The following is a 25,208-nucleotide window of genomic DNA, read 5'->3' as shown; positions in this document are numbered from 1 at the left end:
ATGAACGGCACGGGCATTGCGGAGGCTGTGGACCAATAGAATGTAACAAACCCGTGTATACATCAGAAGTCCCGGGTTTGAGGCATCCTATTGGTTCACAGCATCAATGCCCGCACTGTTCATTCTTTGCTTATGCTCTTCAAAGCTTGCACAATTTTCTTCACAGTGTTCGTGCACTGCTTGCCCTGAATTTTTTTTGGGGGCGGGCAGTGCACGAGCACTGAGGAATAGCATGCGAAGACAATGGTGCCGGCATTGAAGCATAAGCAGACAATGAACAGGGTGGACTTTGAGGAGGTTGTGGACCAATAGGATGCCTCAAACGTGGGACTTCTCACGTATACCCGGGTTTGAGGCATCCTTTTGGTTCACAGCCTCCTCAATGCCCGCCTCGTTGTATTATTTGCTTACGCCTCAATGCCCGCCCCATTTTATTCATGTTCAGGCTGTTCCTCAGTGTTCATGTGTTGCTCGCACCGAAAATTTTGTGTCCCTGGGAAACCCCTTTAAGTTAATGGAAGACAGTGCTAGAAGAAAAAAATTATGTTTTTTCAGATCTCTCGAAAAATCAGAGGGCAATAATACCAACAAATTTATTACTAATTGGCTACAGGAAGTATTGGACAAAGATACCTTTACAAGCGTATTTATGATCGAACGGGCTCATAGAATTTCAACAGGTCCCCAAAAGCGGGCTATCTAGACCAATACTGGTCAAATTACTAAACCATGGAGATCGGGAAATGATACTTAGGAATCAAGGGACTAAAGGGACTTTGATGTCCAACTCAGAAAGAATCGCCATCTATCCTGACTTTTCATGATAGACGCAAAATAAAAGAAGCAAATTCATATCGGTTAAAAAAACAACTTCAACAAAACCATTTTAAACACTCAATTCTATACCCTGCATAGATGCGCATCGCATGGGAAGGAACCACAATGTTTTTGACATACCACAATATATTTGTTGCTGGATGGACAGTCTTTCTCTTAAATAACAGGAAATTCAGATGGAAAACTTTAGAAAATAATGAAAAGAGGGGGAACAGGCGGAGTGGGGTGGGGGAAAATAATGACCATGTGGAAAAAAACAGGATGAAGTATCGTTGGAGGGAAAAATAAGAAAGTAAAAATGTGTACATGGTATATCAAATGTCCTTATGATGGGGGGGGGGAGGGGGGTGAGTGGAGGAAATGGCGAGTGTTTTTTTTTTTGTTCATTGAACCATGACAACTAGGATTGTATCAAGGAATATACGAGGGATGGAAAATAGTATTAAGAGGACCACAATCTTTGATTTATTAAAGGGGCATAGACCCTCACTGATCTGCCTACACTGCAGTAAACTCATTTAACATTAGAATCTCTAAACAGAACACAGAGAAATTGGACACAGAGTCAATTTCATTTGGTGCACTCTTTTATTTCGAGAGGAGTGTCAATACTACTTTGTAGAGGAGTCGGATTCGAGTTACTCTCACAGAAAAAAGACAGTGGGGGACAGGGGCATAACTAGGAAAGACTGGGCCCCATAGCAAACTCTTGACTGGGGCCCCAGGTGCCACAAGCAGCCCCCCTTATAGATAGTGCCCCCTGTAGAATGTGCCATACAGCCCCTGTAGACAGTGCTATACAGCCCTGCTTATAGACAGTGTCACATCCCACTTGTAGATAGTGCCCCCCACCTCCCCCTTGTAGATAGTGCCATACAGCCACCTGTAGATATCACCATAAAGCCCCCATGTATATAGCACTATCAACTCCTACTGTATATAGGGCCACACAGCCCCCTCCTTTGTATATAGTGCCACACAGCCCCCCCTTAGTAGATAGTGGTGCATAGCCCCCCTTAGTAGATAGTGTCACACACAGACCCCTGTAGATTGCGCCACACACAGCCCCCTGTAGCTAGAGTCACAGCCCTCCCCCTTGTAAATAGTGCCATACAGCCCCCTAGTAGATAATGCCACACAGCCCCCCCCCCTTAGTAATGCCACACAGCCCCTTGTATATAGTGCCACACAGCTCCCCCATGTGTATAGTGCCACACAGCTCCCCCTTGTGTATAGCGCCACACAGCTCCACCTTGTGTATAGTGCCACACAGCTCCCCCTTGTGTATAGTACCACAAAGCTCCCCCTTGTGTATAGCGCCACACAGCTCCCCCTTGTGTATAGTGCCACACAGCCCCCCTTGTGTATAGTGCCACACAGCCTCCCCCCCTTGTATATAGTGCCACAAGGCAATGGTGCATCCGAGAAAGTTGTATCAGCCAGGGGGATGTTAATTAAACATGGAAAGATGGGTTTGGAGGCAGGACTATGTGACGCTTCAGAATAGCGGCACACCCCCATGACCCTTTAATGAGTAGTAAGCATATAATGTGCACTGTTTTAAAAGTGGATTTGAAAGATTTGGCTGTATCTGAAAAAAACATACATTTGGAAATATTGTCAGGTCATGTATTACCGCATGGTGGCGGTTCAAGGGGTTAAAACTACCAGACAGGTTCCCATAAAATATACAATGAATTGAGAACAATTCCATCTGCCATGCAATTTTTTTATTATAAAAATATCCTATATAATTACTTCTCCCGAACCAAGCGCTGACATATATAGTACCACAACCAAGCTCAGTACATACATACAGCACTAGAACCAAGCTCTGACATATATAAAGCACCAGAACCAAGATTATACATATATACAGCACCAGAACCAAGCTCAGTACATAAATACAGCACTAGAACCGAGCTCAGTACATATATACAGTACCACAACCAAGCTCAGTACATAAATACAGCACTAGAACAAAACTCTGACATATATACAGCACCAGAACCAAGCTCAGTGTCATGTCTGTGGCTGCAGGCCGTCAAGTTCACTCTCCCCCTGACAGCCGCAGCCATGGGTCTGCGAGTGTTGGCCCCAGTCTCCTCCTCAGGAGACGCCAGCACTCACTTCCACTCACCTCGGCCGGATCCCATAGGGTATGCGCGCACGCTCGTGCCCGCCCTTACAGGGGCAGCGCGCGCACCAGACTTTAATGTTTAATCAGCCCATGAGTGCCCTGGACTACAAGAGGGGCCCAGCCCCTTGCTATGATGACTGAGCGTTGTTTGACGTATCCTAGTTTGTCTATGCAAATGGTCTCCCAGTGTTTTCCAGTTCCCAGTGTTTCCTGCATCCTGTATCCCGTGCTATCCTGGTCAAGTGTCGTGCTGTGTTGTATGCCACGCCTGTCCTGCTACTCCACGCCTGACGTCTACCTGCTGCCTAGTCCCAGCCAAGCTTGCCTTGCTACTGTCCGAGCTGCCACAGGTACCCAATACGAACTATAGACTGTTACCTGCGCCCTGTTGGCCAGCTGCCATACCGCCAAGGTGGTACGGCTCAATGGTTACACAAACCCAACGTGACACTCAGTACATATATACAGCACCAGAACAAAGCTCAGTACATAAATGCAGCACTAGAACCAAGCTCATACATATATGCAGCACCAGAACCAACCTCAGTACATAAATACAGCACTAGAACCAATCTCAGTACATATCACAATACCAGAACAAAGATCAGTACATAAATACAGCCCCAGAACCAAACTCAGTATTTAAATACACCACCAGAGCCAAGCTTAGTACATATATACAGCACAATAACCAAGCTCAGTGCATATATACATCCCCAGAACCAAGCACAGTGCATATATACAACACCAGAACAAATACAGCTCAATTTAGTGCAACACCTGCCGTATAGATTTGTACGGCGTAAAACTACAGCTCCCAGCATGGCCCTAACAATAGTAAGGATATGCTGGGAGATGCTGTTTCATGAAAAAAATATCATACCACCCATCATCTCGCTGCAGTGACCCACTGAATAATTTATACCACACTGTAAATGGCGTATATCTAAGATGCAAAAAAGTGTGCTGAAATTTTGTGGGTATTTTCCATTACCCCCCAAAAAAGTTAATAAAAGTTAATCAATATATTATATGTACCCCAAAATGGTGCTATTAAAAAATTCATCTTGTCCCGCAAAAAACAAAACCTTATACAGCTATGTTGACACAAAAACAAAAAAAGTTATAGCTCTTGGAATGCGACGATGGAAAAACTAAAAAAATAGCTTGGTCATTAAGATTTAAAATAGGCTGGTCATTAAGGGGTTAAATAACCCCCTGAACTGTCAAGGGGGCGTGCAATTGGCAAGGGGGCGTGTAACATCGCTGTGACACTGTCCAATCAGCTATGCACAGTGCCACAACAAGAGCTGGAAAGAGGAGAGCGTGTGCGCGCACACGCTCTCCTCTCTCCAGCTTTTGCTGTGGCACTGTCCGTAGCTGATTGCACAGTGTAACAGCGATGTTCAGCTCTCGGCAGAAAAGAATAAGACTGCGTGATCTCTAAAGAGAGTTCACACAGTCTTGTCCTTGTTTGCCGAGAGCTGAAGAGGGAGTGAGAGCATGCGTGCGCAGATCTGAGCTGTGCGCGCACACGCTCTCCTCTCTCCAGCTCTTTCTGTGGCAAGAGTCTGTAGCTGAATGGACAGTGTCAAAGTGATGTTACACGCCCCATTTGCCAATTACACGCCCCATTGACAGTTCAAGGGGTTATTTAAATATCGGGCACCAAATATAACGGCACCGATATCTAAATAACGGAGGAGGGTAGGGAAAAAAAGTAAAGTGCCCCAGGGTTTGTGCAGCCCTGCCCGTTACATGCTGCACACAGCTGCACATGTATGAGCAGGTGAAGAGTTCTCTTTAAGGATAAGGCACAAAAGAGTGTTTTTTTTTTTAGATAATCCTAGTACATGTTTAAAAAGATATGGGTGGATTCACAAGAGGAACTTGATAGGTTCTTGATAGGTTGTAAGGCCATAGTTGTGACCAACTGACTGCATTTGTAAGCATTGCATGTTTGAAATCATAGACAAATAATGAAAAGAATGTGTCATATTAATGTTATTTTAAATAGAGTTAGTAAAAAATTATTTACCAGGTTCACAATTTGAAGCAAATTAGTGATTCACATTTTAAAAATTTGAATTATTAAAGATTTGCTCACCTATAGATTTGGAAGAATTGATTTAGTACAAGATACACAGTGATTAAGAGTATTTCACAGAGGGTCACAGCGGACAGACCACCACAATCGGACATTGGTGGCATATTCTATGTAAACTATCTCTATTTATTGCATATACAATGCATAACAATATATATATATATATATATATATATATATTATTTTTTTTGCAATGACTTCTGCAGCAATATTCTTCATATGCAGATAGGCAAACCCCTTTTTTAAGGGATTTTTTGGGATTGGATCATTGACTTGAAAGAGGCAGAGCGACAATGCCAGATACAGCCTATGGACAAAAGTGTAGTATCTGACAGCCAATAGTAAAAAATGGTGCTATTTTGGTAAATAAAAGCAGTCCCTTTTTTCTAATCCCTAACAGCTTGTGGGACTAAATCAAATAAAAAGAGGCAACATTTTAGATGAATAATTTCAAGAGAATGTATATAAGCAAACATTGATTATAAGTAGAGATGAGCGAACCGGGACAACCGAACCCGGTTTCGGTCCGAACTTCCGGTAAAGTTCGGTTCGCAGCGAATCCGAACTTCACCGGGTTCGGCCGAACCCGTTTTGACCGAACCCGGTCAAAAACATTATACAAATCGGCAGCCACTTATCTCTATCAATCACTGATAGAGAAAAGAGGCTGCTGATTAAAAATAAAATAAAAAGCATTTCATACGTACCCGGTCGTTGTCTTGTTAACGAGTCCCTCTTCTTCCTCCAGTCCGACCTTTTCTGACGCGGCAGCCTGTGATTGGCTGCAGAGGCCTCTGCAGCCTGTGATTGGCTGCAGAGGCCGCGGCAGCCTGTGATTGGCTGCAGCGCTCACAAGGCTGCATCGTCATCAAGGAATGTCGGGCCGGATGTCGAGAGGGACGCGTCACCAAGGCAACGGCCAGGAGACCGGACTGGAGGAAGCAGAAAGTTCTCGGTAAGTATGAACGTCTTTTTTTTTACAGGTACTGTGATCGGTAGTCACTGTCCAGGGTACTGAAACAGTTACTGCCGATCAGTTAACTCTTTCAGCACCCTGAACAGTGACTATTTAGTGTATGTGCACACACACTAATTACGTCCGTAAATGACGGACGTATTTCGGCCGCAAGTACCGGACCGAACACAGTGCAGGGAGCCGGGCTCCTAGCATCATACTTATGTACGATGCTAGGAGTCCCTGCCTCTCTGCAGGACAACTGTCCCGTACTGTAATCATGTTTTCAGTACGGGACAGTAGTTCCACGGAGAGGCAGGGACTCCTAGCATCGTACATAAATATGATGCTAGGAGCCCGGCTCCCTGCAGGGTGTTCGGTCCGGTACTTGCGGCCGAAATACGTCCGTCAATTACGGACGTAATTAGTGTGTGTGCACATACCCTTACTGACGTCACCTAGCAACGCTGCCGTAATGATGGGTGCACACATGTAGCCACCCGTCATTACGGGGCCTCATGCACACGAGTCGACCATAAAAACACCCGTTATCACGGGTCGTAATTACGACCCGAAATAGCGGGCCCATAGACTTCTGTTAGCCACGGGTACCTTCCCGTTTTCTCACGGGAAGGTGCCCGTGCCGTTAAAAAGATAGAACATGTTCTATTTTTTTATTTTACGGGCCGTGCTCGTAATTACGACTCGTAACTACGAGCACGGCCGGCCGGCCACGGGCAGCCGGCCGCTTTTGCGAACCGTGCTGTCATTATAATTATAGCAGCACGGCCCGTAAAATAGAAAAATAGAACATGTTCTATTTTTTTAACGGCACGGGCACCTTCCCGTGAGAATACGGAAAGGTACCCGTGGGTAACAGAAGTCTATGAGCCCGTTATTGCGGGTCGTAATTACGACCCGCAATAACGGGTGTTTTTACGGTCGTGTGCATGATGGGAGCACGGCTCGGAAAAACGAACGGCTGCCCGTGCTCATCTCCTGAAATACTCTGTGCTGCCTTAAACTCTGTGGACAGGTCAGGATCCTGTTTCTTTTAAATGCTGCTAGGGAACCCGCTCGATCCACTATATAAGGCTACGCTACAGTACAGCATTTAAAAGAAACAGGATCCTGACCTGTCCACAGAGTTTAAGGCAGCACAGAGTATTTCAGGAGATGAGCGTGCAGATTCAGTGCTGTTGTGAACTCTGCTCTTACCATTACGTAGCTCTCAGTCTGTTATCTCTCCTCCACTCCTGTCCTCAAGAACACCTTCACATGATTGCCAAGTCACCACGTAATGGTAAGAGCAGAGTTCACAGCAGCACAGAGTATTTCAGGAGATGAGCGTGCGGATCTTGTGCGTGGTGGTGACTTGCCAATCATGTGAACGTGTTATAGAGGACAGGAGTGGAGGAGATGTAACAGACTGAGCTACGTAATGGTAAGAACAGAGTTCACAGCAGCACAGAGTATTTCAGGAGAGGAGCGTGCAGATTCAGTGCTGCTGTGAACTCTGCTCTTACCATTACGTAGCTCAGTCTGTTACCTCTCCTCCACTCCTGTCCTCAATAACACCTTCACATGATTGGCAAGTCACCACCCCGCACAAGATCCGCACGCTCATCTCCTGAAATACTCTGTGCTGCTGTGAACTCTGCTCTTACCATTACGTGGTGACTTGCCAATCATGTGAAGGTGTTCTGGAGGACAGGAGTGGAGGAGAGGTAACAGACTGAGAGCTACGTAATGGTAAGAGCAGAGTTCGCAGCAGCACTGAATCTGCACGCTCATCTCCTGAAATACTCTGTGCTGCCTTAAACTCTATGGACAGGTCAGGATCCTGTTTCTTTTAAATGCTGCACTGTAGCGCAGCCTTATATAGTGGATCGAGCGGGTTCCCCAGCAGCATTTAAAAGAAACCGTGTTTGTGTATGTGTGTTTGTGTATATATGTGTGTTTGGGTATGTGACTTTGTCTGTTTTTGTTTTTATATGTGTGTGTGTATATATGGGTGTGTTTGTGTATATGTGTTTTGTGTATATGTTTGTGTATATATGGGTGTATTTGTGTATATGTTTGTGTGTAGATGTTTGTGTGTGTTTTTGTATATGTGTATATGTGTGTATATGGGTGTGTGTTTGTGTGTATATATGGGTGTGTTTGTGTATATGTGTTTGTGTATATGTGTGTTTGGGTATGTGTGTTTTTGTTTGTATATGTGTTTGTGTATATGTGTATGTGTGTATAACTGTGTGTGTGTGTGTGTGTGTGTGTGTGTGTGTGTTTGGATATGTGTGAGTTCGTGTATATGTGTTTGTCTGTTTATGTGTGTGTGTATATCTTGTTGTGTTTGTGTATATATGTGTGTCTGTGTATGGTTGTTTGTTTGTGTGTGCGTGTATATATGTGTGTAGGAGAGTAGAAGTATTGGTATTGTTCACATTGATAACTGTTTTTTTATGTTGTTGCAGATTTTGATGTACCGATTGGACTACATCTACGATTCGTTGGACTACTGCGTAGATCTGCGTTTTTTCAAATTTTAATAAAATGGTTAACGAGGGTTTTGTTGGGGATTTCTTATTTCAATAAAAAAGAATTGTCTTTGTGTTTTTTTTTCAAACTTTATTAGTGCCTAGATAATGGTAGTCGGCTGATTGACAGCGTCCATTATTAAGGCGGTACTTAGTGTTAGCCGGTGCAGAGGCTAGCACTAACCACCCATTATTACCCCGGTACCCACCACCACCAGGGGTGCCGGGAAGAGCTTGGTACGATCCAGTACCCGACCATCTGTTGTGATGGTCGGGTACTGGGGCGGCCGTAGGCTGGTATTATGAGGCTGGGAAGGGCCAAAATCAGTGGACCTTCCCACCCTTGTAATGCTAGGCTGCTGCTGCTGTGTTGTATCGGGCTGGTTATAAAAATGGGGGGGACCCCCACGTCGTTTTTTTTTTGGAATTTAACAAATTTAGCAATAGACGGGTCCCCCACATTTTTAATAACCAGCCATATACAAGGCCGCAGCAGTCTGGCATTACATGGGTGGGAAGGGCCACTGGTTTTGTCCATTCCCAGGCTAATAACACTGTGTTGTATGTGGCTGGTTATGATAAATTGGGTGGAACCCCATGTCTTTTTAAAAAAAAAAAATGTAAATAAATAAATAATTTAAAAAAATGACGTGGGGTCCCCCCCACTTTTATAACCAGCCAGATACAACACAGCAGCAGCAGCCTAGCATTACAAGGGTGGGAAGGTCCACTGTTTTTGGCCCTTCCCAGCCTCATAATACCAGCCTGCGGCCGCCCCAGAGCCCGACCATCACAACAGATGGTCGGGTACTGGATCGTACCTGGCTCTTCCCGGCACCCCTGGTGGTTTTGGGTACCGGGGTAATAATGGTGGTTAGTGTTAGCCTCTGCACCGGCTAACACTAAGCCTCGCATTAGTAATGGATGTTGTCACTCAGACAGCGGCCATTACTAAAGTGGTAATAATAAAATTTGAAAAGAAAAAGACAAAGATATAGATAAAATATTTTATTGAAATAAAGCACCCCCAACACAACCCTCATTAACCATTTTATTGTAGAAAAAAAACCGTCATCGAAGTAGTCCTCGAAACCGACGTAGTCCAAACACCAAACCTGTAAAAAAATAAAATAATGAAATAAAACATGTCGTAGGCTTAGATTCAGTTTAATGTGTGATACTGACTGTTATACCATGTATAGAAGCCTGCCGTGAAGTTGACTTAGATACAGGGCGCCAGCAGACAGTATCATACATGGCCATACATACATACATATATACAAATATACATACATATATACAAACATACATACATACATATATACAAGCATGCACATATATACATGCAAATATACATACATGCAAACATACACACATATATACATGCAAACTATCATACATACATGCATACACACACACACATGAAAACATACATACAAACAAACATGCAAAGATACATAATACATATATACAAGCATGCACAAATATACATGCAAACATAAATACATGCACATATATATATATAAACATACATGCAAACATACATGCAAAAATAAAAACATGCAAACATACATACATGCACATATATACATACATACATGACAACATACATACAAACATACATGACAACATACATACATGCAAACATACATACATGCAAACATACATACACACATGCAAACATATATACATGCAAATATACATACAAACATGCACATGTATACATACATGCCAACATACATGCAAACATACATGCACATATATACATACATACATGACAACATACATACATGCAAATATACATACATACATACACACATGCACATACATGCCAACATACATGCACATATATACATACATACATACATGACAACATACATACATACATATATATATATATATACACACATGCAAATATACATACAAACATGCATACATACATGCAAACATACATTCATGCAAACATACATGCAAACATACATACATACAAATATACATACACACATGCACATATATACATACATGACAACATACATACATACATACATGACAACATACATGCAAAAATACATACATGCAAACATACATACATACATACATGCAAATATACATACAAACATGCACATATATACATACATGCCAACATACATGCAAACATACATGCACAGATATACATACATACATACATGCCAACATACATACATGCCAAAAAATAATAATAATACGTTCATACTTACTTTCCTCCTGTCCGGCCTCCAGCGATGACGTTTCATTCATGTCGCCGCTGCAGCCTGTGATTGGCTGCAGAGGCGGTCACGTGGGATGAAGCGTCATCCTGACGTACGTGACCGCCACTACAGCCTGTGATTGGCTGCAGCGGCGAAAGGGATGAAACGTCATCGCTGGAGGCCGGACAGGAGGAAAGTAAGTACGAACGTATAATTTTTATTTTTTTATTACATTTAAATGGTATTTTCCGCGCGCCGAGCATGTACTGTGAAGGTTGCTGAAAGAGTTAGTGCAGCCCATTAACTCTATCAGCACCCTGGACAGTAGCATGCTCGGCGCACGTAAGTGACAGGTTCGGTCAGAACTAGTTCGGTCCGAACCGAACTTTTTTGTGAAATTCGGCGAACTAGCCGAACCGAACTTTTGATAAGTTCGCTCATCTCTAATTATAAGTAAAAAAAAAAAAAGTGACAGCTCTTAACTAATGTTTTTCAGGAATATACCATTGATGTATTTTTCCGCCAGAGCTGGAAGGATGAAAGACTTAGCTTTCAAGGACCTATGCAACGTCTTCCCCTTAACAACTTACTGGCCAGTAAAATCTGGACACCTGACACTTTTTTCCACAATGGTAAAAAATCAATAGCTCACAATATAACAACCCCTAACAAACTACTACGCCTCGAAGATGATGGTACACTGCTCTATACAATGAGGTAAGTTGAACTATCACTACAAATAATGACATGTAAACTATGAATTCACATACGATTGGTAATTGACAGTCAATTGCTTAACCCTGATTAAAGGGATTATGTCACCTATATTTTTGTGTAATAATTATAAATATTTACTGACATATTCTTTTTTCAAATTTTTTTTTTTTCTGATTGTTTACCACCAGGAGTGGTGAGACTATATCTGTATATGCATTGACAAATACAAAGACTCTAAAATACGCTGTGACTTAATGGCCAGTTTATGCTTTCTCATTTATCTTCCATTAGTCATAATTTACCAATGATCTTTACTTAGGTGACAATTTAGACGGCAACATTTTTTTTTCCAGTGGATGCTTCACAATTAGAGCATTATTGTTAATCTAAGACAATTGCAAGGACATTCACAATCCAGAAGTGGCAATTACCAAGCAGTAAAATTAACAAGCTACATCCACAAACAGCTTCAAAAGATGATAAATTGTAAAATGATGAACATAAATGGAAATTAAATGTCCTGAAAAATTTGCAATATTGCTCCTTAATGAAGTATTTTGTTTAGAGACTGTTCACAGTAAAATAAAGTGGACATTTTAAATGGGTGCAAACAAAATAAAAATAAATATAATGGTGGTAATGGGATAGGTAAATATTGTATTTGCAGTAATATCCCAAACAGAGACTGTACCAAATAAAAAAAGCAAAAACAGCAGATAAATAAATTGTATTTTGTTTTATATTTCCACTGGTAAAAACATTTTATAGCATAGGGGGTGGAAATGTAATGTCTAATACAATGTGTTATGCCCAGTATATGGCCAGAGGGGGATGGTACCTGATACAAGATTTCAAAGGACAACAAAGATACAATCCCCCTCATGCACCGCCCCTCAGGCCCTGCAATAGATATAACACTATTAATTTTGCCCAGAGTGTTCCTTTAAAACTCAGGGTAAAATCATAAGGTCTGTAATAAGACCTGGACTATGCACAGGTATTGAAAGACTAAGTAAACCTTTAAATGCCTTTTTTTTCCCCAATAAAACAATGTATCATATTATTTGGAATAACTTTATAATTGTTTAAAAAAAACAACAATTTTAGTTTTTGCGATTAAGCTTCTATGTATCTTGGATACATAGAAGCTGTATCTTGCGCTCAAACCTGTAGCTGCCTGATCAGCGGGACTGATGACTTCGATGACAGCGGGTCTGGCGTGTCACGCAGAATCCAGCTGTTATCGATCGCATCTTAATTAACATATATTTTTAGAGAAATGACCAGCAATATTTTTTGGGACCGGAGAATATAATCAATGAGTCACTGGCTAGTCAATATAGTTGAACAGTGACATAATCATATATTTTTATTAGGGTACAATTAATAAAATCTATAATCCAAAGTTTTACTCTTCTAATTTTCTAACAAGCTTATTCTAAATTATCTATGTATTTTTAAGTAAATTTTTGGCATAAATTATAATAAGTATGTCAGGCCGCTGTGACCCTGCCCCCTATCTGGCAACCATACTTTTAGGCAGTTTTGAGACTTTTCTATGCTAGAAAAAAAGTCCTGTTAATTTTTTTTTCTATACATTTTCATTGTAAAGAAATCCTTTACCTTTAAAAATAATATATTTGCATTTCCTTTTTTGTTCTTTTCCACTTAACTGCATAATGTATGTATTTTTGCATATAAAACCAAAGCAAGCATTGTGTGACTTTATAACCTCATTATTCTATTTCTGCTCATCACATTACCTTGAAAATCTATTTAAGGTTAACATACACAGATTTTTTTTGTGGGGTCTTTTGTACTCACTAAGTTAAGCTTAATTTTTCAAAAAAATCTCTACATAAATGTTAATAACTATTCTAAGAATGCATGGTGCTTATGTCTATAAAACATACATTGTTATAGAATACTATTTAATTTATATTGCATTTGATACTATATTACTATATGACTTCACTGCTTGCATCACTGAGATTGCCTAGTACTAGAGATGAGCGAATTTATTCTACATGAATCAAAATCGGTCTGAATTTCCCCAACTGCGAATTCCGAAACACTTGGGGTTTGCGGTGTTCTTTGCCATTTTACAAATTAGGAAAATGATCACATGACCTCAAGCAGGCTTCTCCACAATGCCTTGCAGACAGCCTTCCTCAAATGCACTGTGGTTATCTGTTCCCCTACCCATATATGTTTCTGTCACTTTGACATCACTTATGCTGACTTGGGGTAACAGAACTTAAATGGGGTTGGATTTAACTGGGATACAGTTCTAGAAGATCTCAGAGAGTTAGACACAAGTTTTCAGGGCAACCTGGGCACTTTTGATTTGCGGTAAATCAAAAACAAATTTCAAGAAGTTAGCTCATCTCTATTCAGTACCTCTATAAAGGAGAGTAACATCCTGCAGCTCCACTCATTGTACATGAAGTTAATGAAAACAGCCACTGTATTCCGCTGTTTCCATCAGCCACAAAGACATTGAATGGAGCAGCAGGGCACATGCGTGACCACAGCTCCATTAAAACTTCTCCTCATTGCAGTTGTGTAGTGAGGAGGATCAGGGGCTTGGGAACCCTGTCCTAGTACTTTGTGTGGTTCCCAGTGGTGGGGCCCCCAGCGATCATACGTCTATCACCTCTCTTGGGTATAGGTGATGAATGGCTTCCGTGGGACAACCCCTCTAACATTTCACTGAAACTTCCTTAACTTAACCCCTTAGTGACTACCAATACGCCTTTTCATGGCAGTCACTAAGTAGCCTTAGGCTAGTCCACCGCCTTTTCACGGCGGCCCAGTCTAAGTCCTGCACGGGACACCATTCAGGCTGTAGCCGGGGCTTGGCTGTCTGATGACAGCCGGACTCCTGCTTCAACGTTAGCGATCAAAGTTTACTTAGATCGCAGCCGTTTAACTCATTAAATGCTGCAGTCAATGGCGACAGCTGCATTTATCTTGTCTACAGAGGGAGGGAGCTCCTTCTCTCACCCATCAGCGGCCCGCAAATGCAATCGCAGGCCTCCGATGGGATGTCATCCCAGCCGGGGGCCTGATAAAAGCCCCCAGGTCTGCCCTGGGCATATGCCTATTAGGACGTGCCAGAGGCACATCCTAATATATTCCTGTAGGATTTACACTGACAGGCAATAATGCTTTGGTATACTAAGTATACCTAAGCATTATAACAGCGATCTAAAGATCGCATAGTAAAGTCCCCCGAGTGGGACTAAAAAAATAAGTAATAAATGTGAAATAAAGATTATTAATTTTAAGTACAGTAAAAAAAATAATAAAACCATTTTTTTTACATAAAAATAAATTTTATTTAGTGAAAGTGTGAAACATAAATAAAAGTACACATATATGGTATCGCTGTGACCGTAATGACCCAAACAATAAATGTAATATGTCATTTAAACCACAAGGTGAACACTGTAAAAAAAAACTACGTCTTGTCCCGCAAAAAAAAAACAGCCCTCATATCACTACATTGACGGAAAAAGTAAAAAAAAAATGGCTTTTGGAAAGCGACGATGCAAAAATAAATAATTTTAGTTCAAAAGTGTTTTTATTGTGCAAAAGTCGTAAAACATAAAAAAAACCTATACATATGTGGTCATTAGGGCCTAAAATATGCTGGTCATTAAGGGGTTAAGGAGACTGTCACTAGTTTATTAACTGCCTATCTCCTAACTAATATAGCAGGCGCTATGATGCTAATAACTACAGTGTAAATTGTGTTTCAAAACTTTTATTGACTTTTGCCCTGTGGAAAAATATAGCATGGGCTTAAAACAATACAAGGTCAGAACTTTTCTGACACATTAGAATAAGTACATAAGCGCTGTGCCAATTTATTCAAAGTCTATGGGACTGAGGGAGTCAGCTGAGTACAGTGTTCGGCTGTTTCCATCAGTCCCGTAGACATTGGAAGGAGCGGCAGGGCGCTTGTGTAAAGTCAGATGGGGTCCCCAGCGATCAGACTCTTGTCACCTATCTTGTGGCTAGGTGATAAATGTCTATTCTGGAAATACCCACTTAAAGACGATTCATCAGTAGTTTATTAATGCCCTATCTATGATTGGGTGTTTTCTGTATGACGCTGTACAATCAACGACATACAGTTCTCCTCTTCCCAGCCCAGTGTGATCTCATCTACAGTCGCGAGATCACACTGTGTTGCAGGGTTGGGAAGAGCAGAACTGTATGCTGATTGGACAGCGTCATACAGAAAACATTACACCGCACAGAAAGAAAAGAGTTACCTCCCTTTTGGCAAATATAGCCAAATTAGCATATTTAGAGAAAAGCACAAAACTCTGCAAATAATAAATGTTTTGAAACACAAATTACACTGTAGTTATCAGCATCATAGTGCCTATTATATTAGTTAGGATATAGGGAATTAATAAATTAGTGACAGAGTCTCTTTAAGTGGGTATTCCCAGAATTGACATTTATCACCTAACCACAGGATAGGTGACAAGTGTCTGGTCCATGGGGGCCCCATCCGACTATACACAAGCGCCCTGCCGCTCCTTCCAATGTCTATGGGACTGATGGAAACAGCCTAGCACTTTACTCAGCAGGCTCCCTTAGTCCCATAGACTTTGAATAGAACGACACAGTGCTTATGTACATAGTTTAATATATCAGAAAAGTTCTGACCTTGTATTGTTTTAAGCCCATGCTATATTTTTCCACAGGGCAAAAGTCAATTTTGCTGTTACAGAGCTCCAAAACCCCTGCATTGAAAGTTAAATCATTAACTTCTGTTTGCCTGCATTGAGCTTCGATATCTTCTTATATGCGGTTTTATTATTCATTATAATGTATAGACAGTATGCAGTAAAGCTCCTAATCTCCCTCTAGTGGTGGCTGCAGGTAGACAGAATTATTTATCTTTTAACTGTATGTCAATGTAGAGGATTTGCAGCTCTGTATCACAGAAGCCTGGAGTGTTCCATTAATTGATATTTCTCTAATCAAATTGCCTCCATCATGAATGTAGCTGTCAGATAATTTTTTTCTGTCTAATGGTTATACTACTTTGCACCTATGCTTGCCTTCAGTCCTTAAACAAATTGTCTGCTTCCTTTAGAAAAAACTGAATTATCTTATTAATCTATATAGCTTTCCAGCATGATAGAGAATAATTTCAAAATTAAAAAAATTACAAATTCTCATATTAATCTATATGGCTTTTCACCATGATTGAGAATCATTTCAGAGTATTTTAGCGCTAAATAAATAAAGCTTATTAGAATTATTGATAATAAGAAAATTTAGTTTCAAACCATATTACTGAGACATGATCAAATCTAGTCATAGGATAGACATTGCTTTCTTGCAACTTTTATAATTCTTCATCTGAGACCTATTAGCTTATCCAAGTACGTGAAATGTATGTATGTTGTTCATGTACAATACAAATATAAGATTAACATTTGGTGAGACACATCCTACATCACCACAGAGCATGAATTATGTCCTAATAACTGTTATCATACAGGAAGAAATCGAGAAAAGTATTTCATTATGCTAAAATCATGTCTTAAAATACCTCATAGTATTTTTGGGGGTTTGGCCCATCTGTAAAACACAACCAATAGCAATTTACAATATAAGTGGCTACATTTAAAATTAACATATACTGTGTACAGAAAGTTTAACTGTTTAACTTTACCAAAGTTACTTTAAAAAGAAGTAAAAATTGTGATGCTTGTTATAACATCTCTCACCACTAGAGGTCAGAATGAGTCCATTTTATAGCACCACATTGGGAGAAAATCGTTGTTAAATAAAAAAAAATCATTTATTTTTGTCTTATGAAGTTGTTTCAGAACCCAATGTATTTATTTATTTATTAATTCCAGTTTTCAAATATTTAGATTGTAAACTGACATTATACAGTATTATAAATAGACATACGGAAACAGTATATTTATATATCATAATACATTTACAGTTTCTATACGCATTATAAAATTATGAAATCAACACAAACTTAGCATTATCGACCTTTCTCTCTGTCGCAGTACTTAGAAATGTCAATATTTTGGAATAGACAGTTTTACAGATGTTAAGTCTGCGAATATGAACATGTTAATAAAATAACACATTAGGCTATGTTCACATCACGTTTTTTGGCCTACATTTGAATAGTTACTGACATATACGTTAAATATAGGCTGTGACAGATATTGTGGCATGCTTGCATAGTCCTTGACAGGCTGGAAACCACGTCAAGACCACTGGCCGGCCACATATAGACACATATATCATAGACATCTCATGACAGAGTATTGTGGAACCATGTTTTCTTCAAAGCTGGTCATCTTACACCACACATCTCAGGATATGTTAAGATAAGACAAAAGGTAAGAAAGGACACATCTATATATGAGCTAATTTACAAAAACTAAGACAACAAATAAAATAAAAAATAATACAAACATTGATAACGTTAGGAATAAATCTATATGTATAATAGGCTTAAGAAAGGTTCCTGTTGAACCGAAACGTTGCTGTGTCTTGAGGTGAATAAATCCACCTTGTTTTTCATCTGTCTTGGAGTCCTGGTGCCGTTACTACGTTCTACGCTGTTTTATATATATATATATATATATATATATATATATATATATATACATATATATATATATTATATATATTTAAAATGTAAAAAAAAAAATTGGGATTTAGCTATTGTGTAAAGTATGTTCAATACCAATCAGTTCTCTCATTGAACACTAGATGGCAACAAAGTTTTTCTTGTGACCATAATGTGAATACTTCGTCTTTACCTTCACTGTAAGGGCTCATGCACACAACCGTTTTTCTTCCGTGTCCTACCCTTTTTTTTTTGTGGATAGCATACTGAACAATTAATTTCTTTAGGGCTATGCACACATCTGTGCATGGCGCTTGCTGCGCTATTGTGTCCGGTAAAATCATAGACACCCCGACGGAAAGCCGACAGAACCTATTAAAGTCAATGGATTCCGTCGGCAACCGTTGGTACAGTTATTCCCTTCTTCTGTTCCTCTGAAGGAGCAAAACAATTGAATCGCACAACGCAGGTGTGAACCCAGCCTAATTTGTTTCTAATCTTATTTACTTTCCACAAAATAGATGTGGAATGACTTATTTATGTTCCTCATAATGCACCAGCATATTCCGCAGCGCTGTACAGAATTTGTCATCACTCACTGTCCTCAATGGGCCTCATAATCTAATTTCCCTATCTGTATCTGTATGTTTATAGGAGTTAATGAATATACCGCATAGATGTTACTGGTTTCACTTGCAGAACTCTAGTGATCATGATACAGTATCTACTTTTCATGCTAAACAAAGAAAATAAATCAGTAAAAAGAAAGCAAGAATTTATTTATTGCAACTGTTCAAATGACTCACATAAATATACCCCCACCCAGAACTGGACATGAGTGAACTTGAGGGAATTACTGACCTGCTCATTTCTACTATCAGCTAATATACTATTTTTATGTCTTTTTTTATTTATTATGAGACAATAATGGCATGGGGAAGATGTGGTCAGTATGCCAAGCCGGAGAGTGGATAGGTGCCCAGGTTCAGCTGATAAAAGGCTTTGTTTCTGTTATAACTCGAAACGTAATAATGCCTTCATGCACATACGGATGAAATAAAACACTTAAAGCATATCATTTGTCTGCTGTCTCTTTGAAATGGATATATTGCTTTTTCACCAACTTGCGGTAGAGATTATTAGAGACATGGACCTGAACATTTACAAACAGGATGTATTCTGTTGTGCCTTGACGAAAAAGCATATGTGGTCAGTGTTGTGGCAGTTACTGTTACATGTCAGTTGTAGGGGCTATCCCACTAAAATAAATGATGGAATATTGCTGGGATATGCCAGCCACATATTGACTGTAAGGGCTTATTCAGACGAACGTATAATACGTCCGTGCTACGCGCAAGATTTGTCTGCTGCGTAAAACTCACGACATGTCCTATATTTTCCCATTTTTCACGCATCACGCACCCTTTGAAGTCAATGAGTGCGTGAAAGCGCGCACGGCACACGGACGCACCTCCGTGTGCCGCACGTGATGTGTGCTACAGTAGTCAAAACTATGAATGAAAACAGAAAAGCACCACGTGCTACAAACATACAAACAGTGTCATAATGATGGCGGCTGCACGAAAATCACGCAGCCACGCATCATATGCTGATGACACATGGACCTTTTGCAGACCTTTTGCGCTCGCAAAACGCAGCGTTTTTTGCGTGCCCAAAACGCACACGCTCGTGTGAATCCGGCCTTAAAGGGGCGATTTATCAGAGTTGCAAAAAGGGATGATTATTGTCTTTCGGGCCAAGGGTGGCAGTATTTCTCAAACAGAGCAGTTTGTGAACTGTTCGCGTGCTGCTGTGGTGAAAGTCTATAGTGAGTGGACAAATGGCACCATTGGGAATAACCGACATGGAAACTGCAGAGCACCACATGCCGTTGATGTGAGGTGAACGTCAGCTACGTAGGTGCGCGAGGGCCGAACCACACGATACAATGGAGCAGCTCAGCGTGGGGGCTATCAGATCTGTGTCTAAAACAGTTCAGCGAACCCTACTGCGTAAGGGGCTCCAAAGCAGACGGATGGTCACTGCTCCTATGCTAACAAAGGTGCATCGGAAAAAAAGGCTTCAATTTGCAGGGCAGTATCGGAATTGGATCACCGATGATTGGCAAAGGGTTGCCTTTTCCGATGAGTCACGTTTTCTTCTTCGTCAAACGGATGGACGTTGGTGTGTCAGACGAGAAGCACAAGAGAACAAACACCCTGCAACCATTGCTGGAAGAACACAAGCAGGTGGTGGCAGTGTTATGGTCTGGGGAATTTTTACATGGCATTTTCTGGGCTCACACATCCATGTGGAGCGTATTCTGAACCGATTTGGGCATGAACCCATCATTACAGATCACGTCCACCCATACATGCTGTTTGTCTTCCTTGGGGCAGATGGAATCTTCCAGCAAGACAATGCAACATGTCACACGGCTAGAAATGTCCGACAGTGGTTGGAAGAGCACGACCAAGACTTCCAAGTACTTCCCTGGCCACTTAATTCGCAGACTTGAATCCAATTGAGCATCTGTAGGACCACCTCGATCCTTTTGTTCGCTCTATGGATCCTCCCCCATGCACCCTCCAGCAAATGTGGGATGCACTGCAGTCAGCATGGCTCCAGATACCTGAGACAACCTACCAGCACCTTATTGAGTCACTCCAGCCAGTCTAGCTGCTGTCCGTGTTGCACAAGGTGGTTACTCTGCATATTAGCTGGTGGTCATAATAATGTGACTCGACTGTGTATTAGCAGCACTGCTTATCACTCACAAACCTAAAGATATGGCTGCTTTTTGTCATTAACCATTGTGAAGCGCAAGGCTGTTCGCAAAATCTGTATTGCACCCTGAGAGCACAATAAAGAAATTGAAAAAGAAAAAAGTCACATATAGAAAAGTGTCTGAGAGAAAAGGCAATGAGAAGGGGACAAGAAGGAATGCAAATAAAAAGAAAGCTGAGGAGGTGGACGAGGTAAATTGTTGTACTGTGATAAATCTATCTTCCCTATACTTGAATATTTACTAAGCAGAACTGGTATATACTGTATATGCAAAAGTTTTAGGCAGTTGTGGAGAAATGCAGCTAAGTAAGAAAACTTTAAAAAGTAGGAGTGTTAGTAGGATTTTTTTTATCGATTAACAAAATGCAAAGTGAATGAACAGAAGAGTAATCTAAATCAAATCAATATTTGATGTGACCACCCTTTGTCTTCAAAACAGCATCAATTCTTCTAGGTACACTTCCACACAGTTTTTGAAGGAACTCGGCCGGGCGGTTTTTACAAACATCTTGGAGAACTAACTGCAGATCTTGTGTGTATATAGGCTCCCTCAAATCCTTCTGCCTCTTCATGTAATCCCAGACAGACTCGAATATCCAACACCAGCTGAATCATCACCACATGGCTGCACTACTACAAGGCAAGCATGCACTCCTTCCTTCATAAAGGACCATCCCCTTTTGAATATTTCCTTCACTATGAACTACCTCAAATGGGGCTCCCCATTGGATACTTCACACTAATAACTTGTTCCAGAATTACTATAGGTGTTACATCTATTACAGTCTCGTCCATGGCGGTTTTACACTGGTGGATTATGATATCTTCTTCACTGCAGCTATTATGACAATGGAAGATTGCTTTTGACATTGTTTTACATTTCCCCCCTCCTTCCATTCCCCACCTTTACCTTCTCCCCCATTGCTTTTCTGTTATGTCATGGATGTTCGCAACTTGTAAATAATTAAAATGTTTGAAATAAACACGTTGGTAAAAAACAAAAAGGACTACAATTGACCAGACACATGAGATAGCCAACTGCTATCTTAACCAACTCATCCAAGGTGTATGTTTATTAGGTGTCAAAAGGGTGACAGATCGTCGCCCCCCACCTTTGTCTTACCACTTACTGTAGATGCCATAATCGCGATTTACCTTGCCACTCTATACATTATTAATGGCACTGTACATCGTGCCCGTGCTGTTAGTGGGGATTAAAGATATTTTGAAATTGGGGTCTGTACATTTTTGTTTTCATCCCACCCTACTACCTGGCCATTTGATTAAATTTTTTAACAAATATTGATGTATTGAAACTATTACTTGTCCCTGTCTTTGTTTTGCATCTAAATGTTAGTATTTTTGGTATACTCTTGGCTATTCATCATATTTCAATTTTTTTCAGACTGAAGCTATAACATGACTCTTATAAATTTATCTTTCACTAACCAAAGTGAATTTAAAGTTTATTCTGAATGCAGCAGTTAGTGTAATGTTTCAAGGAAGGCATATACTCTAATCAACTATTTTGTGAAACATACAATTCAATTCTCTGGTTGTCAGAGCCAAACTTTTGAAATTTCTAAAACTTTCTACAGCTCTCTTCTTATCTATTTACCACCAAACCCTTTCTCTTTGATTTGCCAATGACTTATGGCTATAATTGTCCCTTATCACAATCGCAAACTTCTAGTAAATTGCTACCAGAGAAGGATCTGGGTGTGCGTATAAATCATGGACTAAATACCATTATTCAATTCCAATCTGCTGCTTCTAAGGCCAGCAGGAAATTCTTATGTATTTTACGGAGGCATAAACTCAAGAGACAAGGGCATAATCTTGCTGCTGTCTAGATAATACAGTTCAATTCCCAACATTGGTTTACAAAATTATGTTCTGGAGTTGGAAGAAAGTGTAAACAAAGGCAACAAAATTGATAAGTGCCATGGGGAATCTCAGTTAGTACAGAGGTAAATTGATGAAGTTTTGAAAAGAGCTGTTTAATTTCTGCAAATATTTAACCCCTTAGCGACATGTCACATACTAGTACGTGACAGCCGTTAAGGGGAAGTATGGAGCGGGCTCATGGGCTGAGCTTGCTCCATACTCAGCGGGTGACGGCTGTGTTATACAGCCGACACCCCACTGCAATGGGCAGAATCAAAGATCACTTTGATTCCACCCGTTTAACACCTTAAACACGTTTGCCGCAATTGATCGCAGAATTAAAAATGTTAGAATCAGGGGGGCGCCCCCTCAAACACGCCATCGCGCCCCAAGATGCGATCGGCCAGTAAAAGTGGTTGTCATGGCAGCCTGGGGGCTTAATGAAGTCCCCCAGGTTTGCCATCTTTGTACTCTGGCAGGGCTTAAAAGGAGACTGTCAGAATCACGATATACTGCAATACATTAGTATTGCAGTATGTAATGCAAGCGATCCAATGATCGCTGGTTCAGGTCCCCTAGGGGGACAAATAAAAAAAGTAAAAAACAGTTAAATAAAGTTTTTTTTGATGTTCCAAAAAAAATAAGTATTGAAAGTTAAAAAAAACAACCCTTTTCCCATTTTTCCCCTAAAGCAATGTTAAAAAAATAAAAGTTAACATAACTAGTATCGCCGCATCCATAAAAGTCCAAACTATCACAATATAGCATTATTTAACCCACTCGGTGAACGGCATAAGAAAATAATAATATATAAAACATGCAAATTGCTGTGTTTTAGTCATCTTAGCTCTCCAAAAAAATGGAATAAAAAGTGATCAAAAAGTCATATGTACCCAAAATGGTATCGGTGAAAACTACAGCTCACCCCACAAAATTTAAGCCCTCACATCTCTAAATTGATGAAAAAATAAAAAAGTTATGGCTCAGAGAATATGGCGACACAAAACATTTTTTGTTTTAGCAAATTGTTTCATTTTTTTAAAAGTGGTAAAACATACAACAAAACATATAAATTTGGTATCACCGCAATCATATCAACCCGTACAATAAGGTGAATATGTAGTTTTTATCGTTTGATGGACCCGTAAAAACAAAACCCCTCAAAAATGGCATAATCGCTATTTGTTTGAAAATTTCACCCCACAAATATTTTTTTTTCAGCTTCCCAGCACATTATGCAGTACAATAAATGGTGCTATTAAAAACTACAACTTGTCCCGCAAAAAAAAAGCCCTCGTATGGCTATGTCGACAAAGAAATAAAAACGTTATGGCTTTGTGAAAATACTTCTTTGCTGTAAGAGTGCTGTCTAGTCCTGGTACTAGCCGAAACAATGTATCGTTTCATTTGATACTTCCATGAAACAAAATAATATAAACATATAGATTAGTCTTGCTCAACCGACCACATTATTTTGGCCTCAATTTCAGTCGTTAACTTCACCTGAGGGTCGCAAATACACATGTCCTGCTTTTCCTGTGTGCAAGGAGTGCAGTCACTCTCCATTATAATTTATGGGAGATCTCTACATTTCACTTTAATGGGGGATAACTGCACTACTGCAGGCACCTCCCTTTACAAGCAGAGGAGTGGGACCCATATTTTTAGGAATATTTAAGGTCCCAGTATGAACAAACATTTATTACAGACCCTGTCAAACAAAATTCTTCTTTAAACATTAATCTAGTTGGAACACCCCTTAGGGTATGTGCACACACAAACTCAAAAACGGCTGAAAATACGGTGCTGGTTTCAGAGAAAACAGCCTCTGGTTTTCAGGCGTTTTTGAAGCTGAAAATGAAGCTTCTTTTAATTTGGAGCTTCTTTTGAAGCTTCTTTTGAGGCTTCTTTTAAGGTGTATTTTGGGGCGTTTTTCATAGTGTTCGGCTGGGTTCACACGACCTATTTTTAGACGTAAAAGAGGCGTATTATGCCTCGTTTTACGTCTGAAAATAAGGCTACAATACGTCGGCAAACATCTGCCCATTCATCTGAATGGGTTTGCCGACGTACTGTGCCGACGACCTGTCATTTACGCGTCGTCGTTTGACAGCTGTCAAACGACGACGCGTAAAAATACAGCCTCGGCAAAAAAAGTGCAGGAGACTTATTTCAGACGTAATTTGAGCCGTTCTTCATTGAACTCAATGAAGCACAGCTCAAAATTTACGGCTGTCAGAGAAGCCTCGCAAAATGCGAGGAGGAGCATTTACGTCTGAAACGAGGCAGCTCTTTTCTCCTGAAAACAGTCTGTCTTTTCAGACGTAAATGCCTGCTATCGTGTGCACATACCCTTCAATGGAAAATCAGCTCCAAAAAACG

General features: G+C 40.4%; 2 protein-coding genes across 5 annotated transcripts in view; one reads left to right on the top strand and one right to left on the bottom strand.

The window, feature by feature from the left end:
- The window catches only part of GABRA5 (gamma-aminobutyric acid type A receptor subunit alpha5), a 198,862-nt gene that overhangs the window by 63,288 nt on the left and 110,366 nt on the right, over window positions 1-25,208 (top strand). For 3 of the 4 annotated variants that reach the window (XM_075852591.1, XM_075852592.1, XM_075852594.1), the window contains one exon: window positions 11,301-11,521. In XM_075852591.1, the coding sequence (XP_075708706.1) occupies window positions 11,301-11,521 (221 nt within the window). Of the gene's footprint in view, window positions 1-10,961; window positions 11,001-11,300; window positions 11,522-25,208 lie in introns of those variants that run through there. The other variant, XM_075852593.1, reaches the window with a different exon arrangement.
- Window positions 1-25,208, bottom strand: part of GABRB3 (gamma-aminobutyric acid type A receptor subunit beta3) — a 444,982-nt gene that overhangs the window by 348,079 nt on the left and 71,695 nt on the right. The gene's annotated exons all lie outside the window — the stretch shown is intronic.

The sequence above is a fragment of the Rhinoderma darwinii genome, chromosome 2 (assembly GCF_050947455.1).
Source record: "Rhinoderma darwinii isolate aRhiDar2 chromosome 2, aRhiDar2.hap1, whole genome shotgun sequence".
Lineage (NCBI taxonomy): Eukaryota > Metazoa > Chordata > Amphibia > Anura > Rhinodermatidae > Rhinoderma > Rhinoderma darwinii.
Note: the sequence above shows the minus strand (reverse complement) of the source record. Positions and strands in the feature narration are given on the sequence as shown.